Here is a 6662-nt window from a genome sequence, read left to right on the forward strand (position 1 = left end):
TGGGTGCAATCAAATTTTAATGCAAACATTCGTTTATTTTAAATATCATGCGTATTCAAGAAGACATTTAATTAATGATTCAACAAGTCAGAAAAAAGATCGTTTACAAAAATAAACATACAACATACTGACATGTAAAGTCCTGAAAGTCAGAAGTGTATGGTCTGCTGGGTATTTTGCTAATAAACAGATAAAGTAACATTTTAGCTAGCTAAAGAAATTAGGCTTTAACGAGAAAATAGTTAATAAAAATAATGTAAAACTTAAGGAGGCCATATATATTGTTCATGAACAGTTATTTAATAAAATAATTGTTTAACAAATATTTTATAATTTTAAAGAAATGATAACTTCACTTTCTACTTTGTGCTTTGTTTTAATCTTTAAATTATCAAATAAATGGCTGCTTCATTTCTTACTTGGTTTTGGAACGAACGTTTCTGGTTGCCTGTTAATACAACATGGGCAGATCTGAGAAATACAGAAGAAATAACATTTCCTCAAGCCAGTGATGTTATAATTATGTTTCCATATTCACTAGTTCTTTATGCCATTCGAATTGTAATTGAAAGGTATAATAGTGTACTCGTAATTTTTTCAATCTAAATAAGTTAACTTCAGAGCTAAAAAATTGTGTAACTTTTGTAACCTTGACTCTGTCTCAAGATGTCTTTGGCAGTTTGGAATATTATTGTTTATAATTTCCCTTTAATTATATGCTGCTGGTTAAATGTTGGCTCAGCAGGTACCGGTAGCATGGTGTAGTAGTAAGAACACTTGCTACAACACCATGAGGTCGTGGGTTCAATCCCCACTGCTCTCATGCTGAAGTGCCCTTCAGTAAGGCGCTATAAACGGTAAAAACTCCGGCTAAGCCAGCACTTAATTAGCAGCATAATTACTGGACAATTATAGTCTCTGTAATATCCCAAACTACCACAGGCAACTCGAAACTGGGTTGGAGTAACTGATGTTACTCTATGTTTAGGTTGCGCATTTTACCTTCCCACATCGAGGAAAAAGATATATAAAAAAAAGGTGTTTATATTACTTATAGCATCTTACTCAAGGAATTGAACCCATGACCTCATGTGGTGAAGCATCGTAACTTCTTCCATAAATGGCAAAACATAACACTTGCCAAGTCGTTTAAAAATGCTGATCAATTTATTATTATTTAGCTTTTTTTTAGATTTGTGGCCAGACCAATTGGCAGAAAACTTAACATTTCGGACAATCCAAGTAAACCGCCAAGTCGAAATATTGTGCTGGATAAAGTATTTTATTCTATAACAAAAAATCCTGAAGGGGAAAGATTAAAAGGTGAGTAAATTTGTCTCAAATAATATTAAAAGTGTTTTATTTCCCTAGCTTATCTGTATTGCCAAATATATAATTTTTGTATTTAATTTTTTTAGGTAATAGTTGGTACCAAAGTCAGTTATTTTTTAAATTTTCTTTCTGATATAAAATTTTAGTAAAACTGTTTTTAGGTTTGTGTAAACAATTAGACTGGTCTGAGAGACAAGTTCAAAGATGGTTTCGTAGGAAAAATAATATTAACAGACCTTCAAAATTAGTCAAATTTTCTGAAACAGTGTAAGTCAGTTTATATATTTTAAAAATTAGTTCCAAATGTTAAATTGTAAAAAGCTTAAATAAATAACTTATATATAAATTTATTTTTTAAATGTAATTCAAGCCTTTTATTAAATATATTTTTGATGTATTATTACTATTTTTTATATTTATTTATTCTCGTTGTGGGAAGGTTGACTTTTTAACTTAATCATAGTGTAACATCAGTTGCCTTAACCCATCTGAAGTTGCCTATAGCATTATAGATTATAGAAGCCGAATAATTAATCTGCTAATTAATATTGTCGTAGCAAAAGTTTACACCAACTATAATGCCTTAGGTAAAGGCATTAGGGCATGAAAGCAGTGGGGATTAAACCCAGAACCCATGTAGTGAAGCCAAGTGTTCTGACTTTGGTTTATAAGATATATTTTTTTTGAAACTGTAATTTAAGAATTTTTATCACATTTTGTGATTTTTTTAAAACTTAGATGGAGATTTGTATTTTATCTTGGTATCTTCATACTTGGCAACTTTGCACTTCATACAACAAGGCCAATGTGTATGTTGGAAAACAGATATTGTTGGATGGGTTACCCAGACAAACAACCTCTGTTTCGAATAAGTTATTGGTATTATCAAACTGAGCTTGCATTCTACACAATGTGTTCTGTGTCTCAGTTTTTTGACATAAAAAGAAAGGTAATTGAACATATTATACCTGAGTAATATCTTAAAGGTAATCTGAAGGTTTGATACCCAAAAAATTAATGTAAAATAAGACCTATAACATATTAAATTTATATATATATATTGTTCTATTTTATCTAACTGTTTGTGTGTCTTTGGTTTATTAAATTGCTTATAATGTAGGCTAATTTTTGAGTTCATTTTTTATTTATTTAACTGATTAGTGTAATAGCTTTTTTACTGATTTTTTCTGATATTTTGATTGACCGTTTTTAACTTTACAGGACTTATACTTATACCAGGTAAATTTAAAAAATATGGTGCGAAAATTAAGTTTTATTTTTTTGGTTTTTCATGTATATTTACTATATATATATATATGTCATATTTTATTTTCACCAGTTGTATTTGTAGAGTGTTAATCTAATCCTTTTTATTTTATTAACGATTTAACATTTTTCTAATTAGTTATATTGATAATATTTGAGTGAATTGTTTGTAAATTTCGTGGCATGATTTGTTTTTTTTTGTCAATTTTTCTATTTTTTTTTGTTTAACTAATCCTAATAATTTTTTTCAGTGATTTTAACTTCATATTTTTTATTTTAACATTATGATTATATTAATATTTTATTTTTTGTGAAATTAGTTGTAGGTTTTTTATTTTTTTAGTTACTAAACTGTTAACTATATCAAATTTTATTTGCACTATTTCCTATTCTTGGTGTTATACAGAACCAATAAGAATAATATCAACTTACAATTAGAGCTCATTTCCGGGTTTTAGTTTTTAAAATAAATACTGTCAATTTAGCAAAAATATATATTTAAGTAAATTATAATGCTTTTTTTTATCATTTAAAACACTCTTGTTTTTTATTTTTTTTTAATCAATTTATTTCTTAAAATTTTTAGGATTTTTGGATAATGTTTTCACATCATATAGCAACTATTTTACTTATTTCATTCTCCTATTGTATTAACATGTTAAATATTGGAATGCTTATTATGCTCGTACATGATTTCTCCGATATATTTTTAGAGGTAAGACAAAAAAATCTGTAAATATATTTAAATGTAGTAAAGTTAAACTCTTTAAATTTTGTTTATATATGTAATTGGCATTAGTGAATAAAAAGAATGTACATATCAGTTTTTAGGGTCATAATATATAAGTATTTTATTTAAAAAATCAATTTGTAAGAAAATTTAAATCTATATGACACAACTTGCTACACCACCATGAGGTTGTGGGTTTAATCCCCACTGATCTCATGCTGTAGTACCCTTGGGTAAGGCGCTAGAATCGATATAAACTCCTGCTGAGCCAGCACTTAATCAGCAGCATAATTATCGGGCAATTATAATCTATAAATCCCAAACTGCCAGAAGCAACTTAAGACTGAGTCAGAGTAACTGATGTTACTCTATGTTCAAGTCGCGCATTCGACTTCCCCACATCGAGGATAAAAATACATACAAAAAAATTCATTTTTAATTGCTGCATTTTACTCAGACAACAAATTATTGTTATTTAAAATTTTTTGTTTGTTGTTTTAGGCCTCAAAAATTGCAAAGTACTCCCAACAAGATGGTCTTGGTACATGTGGTCTTGTAATGTTTGCGTTAACCTTTGGTCTTGCAAGATTAGTTTATTTCCCATTCTGGTAAATATATTTCATTAAAATTAAGATATAGATTTTAGCTGAAAGTTATTTAAGTGTAAATGTTATAATGAATTATAGGCAACTATTATGTCAAGCTTAAAAAAATAAGGAGGGTTTTGGTAAACTGTTTTTTCTTCAACATATATTTTGTAACTTATTTATGATTTCACAATTTTCTGTTTATTTTTGTTGACTTCACTTGAGTAAATATTGAAAATTTGAGGTTAAATGTTTAAATAAAGGTTTAAATCTGGTGCCACTGTTAATTATTGCCATCAAGCAATAATTTAAATAAATGCAAGCTGGTGTAAAAACACCTGGTGGACTTTGCACGTAGCTCATGATTTGTTATTTTTAATTATTCTTTGTTCTTATGTTATGTAATATACAAGTTGTATGTGTATAGGTGTGTCAATATTTATGCCTGTAATTAGGTATAAAATTTTCTAAAATATCAAATAAGTTTTAGTTCAATTTTACTTATTAAAATTTTTCTTTTTTTTTAAATAAATTTGTAGCACTTAATTTCTAAAGTTTTTACTAATTTTTTCAATGCTTTAACGGTTCTATACAATATGTATTAATAGTCCACCCTTACTTTATGTGTACCATAACAATACTAATAAAAAACTAAAATGTATTGTTTAAGTTCACATAAAATGTCTCATAACTTTTAACAGTTCCCACTAACTTTTTCATTGTTCAAAACTGTAAAATTTGGGAAACTGTGAAAGTAGTATTGACCCTAACTTTAAAAAAATTATTTTAATTTTTTTTTTTAAATTATTATTATTTTTTTTAGGGTTATAAATTCAATTTGGTTTGATGCTTGGGCAGTTGTCGGCCCTTTTCCATCCTGGTATTTTTTCTGTTGTTGTATCACTGTGTTACAGGCACTTCACGTGTATTGGTTCTCGTTTATAATTAAAGGATTTATTGCGTAAGTAAAATTTGCAAAGTTTGGGGATTTTTGGTAGGAGTTTTTGTTAGGCTAACTATGATACATAGTAGGTGATACAAATTGCTACTTTAGGTTTTTATTATTATATTTACGCATCATTAATTAAGTGTTTATGGTACTTAACCTTTGTCCACTTTTAGACTGGTTAACAGGTTAAAAAAACTAAAAGTTTTACAATTTGGAAAATATATAATTAAAAACTACCAAGGAAATTTTGAATCTAGTCCCAGGCATAGCAAGTACTTCTATGTATTTAGAATCTTAAATAATTATAAAATATTAAAATAAATTTTTTTTAGGTTAATTAGACAAGGTGGAACAGTTGATGATATTAGAAGTGAAAGTGAATCGGACGAACAACTCACATTTGAAGGTGGGGATGCAACTAGCAATAACGGCAGCGCAGCCACTTTAAGGAAAAACAAATAACTTAACATGTAAGCAAGGTATGAATTATTTGGACTTTGGCTCTTGTTCTGTTTGTGGTTTAATATCATGCCCCTGTGTATGATTTATTTGTACAGCCATATATTTAAAATAATATTCAAAGAATTAGAGATTTCATAATATCAAATAATTATTTTTTTATCCTTGTGTGAGAGGGCAAATCAAGACCTTAACATAGGTTTACAATTGTTAGCTTTACCTGGTCTTAAGTTGTCTTTATGGGCATTATAACTCCATAGCATTTAAAATCAAATTATGGACTGCAAGAGGCTTCATTACATGATGTCCTGGGTTCGATCCCCACTGCTCTCATGATGTAGCGTCCTTAAGTAAGGTGCTATAAACGGTATGAACTCCTACTGACCCAGCACTTAATCAGCAGATTTAATTACCGGGCAATTATTACCTATAACTTTTTAACTGCCAAAGCCAACTTGAGATTGGGCCGGGGTAACAGATGTTACTCTATGTTTAGGTTGTAAAGTCGACCTTTCCGCATCAAGATTAAATTAATAAAAAAATGATTTTTTTAAATTTTATTTAATTTTTTTAGATTGATATTACACATCTGTTTCAACTTTATTTTAAAAGTTGTTGAAAATTAATAATTAGTTCTTAGAGTGTGCTTCAAATTTTCCAGCATTAAAATTCTAATTTCATGACATGGATGCAAAAATGTTTAACTGTTTTTGGCAACAATTTTATTTTACTGTTTGAAGATGTGCCTGTCTGACTAATTGTTTAATTTGTTTTAAATTTACCTTTAACAACTATTTAGTTTGCTGCTTTTACGATGTTTTTTGATAAAAAATATTTAAAAGTGTTACAGATATTTAATTTTTTTATGTGATGTCTATATTAGCTTTAGTAGTTTAAATTTATTAGAATAACTAATGTATTACTAAAAACTATTTTACCCAGAACCTAATGCTTTTTACTGGCGATAAGACATATTTTATTAATTTCATTTTTCCCTATTCTATTTTTTAATTTGCCCAAACCCTTTTCTAAAAAATGCTTGGCAATTTTCGTAAAAATTTCAACCTAAACTTTGGTAAAATTGGCTTTTCCAAATTTAATATTATTTGTAGTTTCGTAAAAAATTATTTAATCCGCAATTTTATTTGAAACATTTAACTGCCCTATGAGTTATAATTTTTATAAACACCATTTCTAATTTTGCAATAAAAAAGTTAGCAATCTTTAAATAAGTTATTTAGTTTTTATTTTGGTGCTATATCTTCCACTTAAAAAAATAAGTGTTTTTGTACTTTAAAAAAGGGTAGAAATTTTTTGTGATATTGTCTAATAACATGGT

General features: G+C 27.8%; 1 protein-coding gene across 3 annotated transcripts; it reads left to right on the top strand.

Moving 5' to 3' along the window:
* Window positions 1–345: 345 nt before the first annotated feature.
* Window positions 346–6662, top strand: LOC145743542 (ceramide synthase 6-like). 3 transcript variants are annotated; one of them, XM_082561528.1, is made up of 10 exons: window positions 346–572; window positions 1193–1323; window positions 1494–1599; window positions 2071–2281; window positions 2554–2571; window positions 3185–3313; window positions 3830–3936; window positions 4739–4876; window positions 5197–5343; window positions 5898–6662. In XM_082561528.1, exons 1-9 carry the CDS (start codon window positions 400–402, stop codon window positions 5324–5326), a joined length of 1143 nt encoding a protein of 380 aa, XP_082417654.1. In that variant the 5' UTR covers window positions 346–399; the 3' UTR covers window positions 5327–5343; window positions 5898–6662. The 3 variants fall into 3 exon arrangements, with proteins under 3 accessions (XP_082417654.1, XP_082417655.1, XP_082417657.1); XM_082561529.1 differs by having other exon boundaries at window positions 5197–5334; XM_082561531.1 differs by lacking the exon at window positions 2554–2571.

This window comes from Corella eumyota, chromosome 2, assembly GCF_963082875.1.
Source record: "Corella eumyota chromosome 2, kaCorEumy4.1, whole genome shotgun sequence".
NCBI classification, from domain to species: Eukaryota; Metazoa; Chordata; class Ascidiacea; order Phlebobranchia; family Corellidae; genus Corella; species Corella eumyota.

What these genes read in the sequence shown, in the direction of transcription:
- LOC145743542 (XM_082561528.1), top strand. Translation starts at nt 400, where the DNA reads ATGGCTGCTTCATTTCTTACTTGGTTTTGGAACGAACGTTTCTGGTTG. An exon ending in TCTCCGATATATTTTTAGAG is followed by an intron (nt 3,314 to 3,829) that starts GTAAGACAAAAA and finishes TTGTTGTTTTAG; the next exon opens with GCCTCAAAAATTGCAAAGTA. An exon ending in TTAGTTTATTTCCCATTCTG is followed by an intron (nt 3,937 to 4,738) that starts GTAAATATATTT and finishes TATTTTTTTTAG; the next exon opens with GGTTATAAATTCAATTTGGT.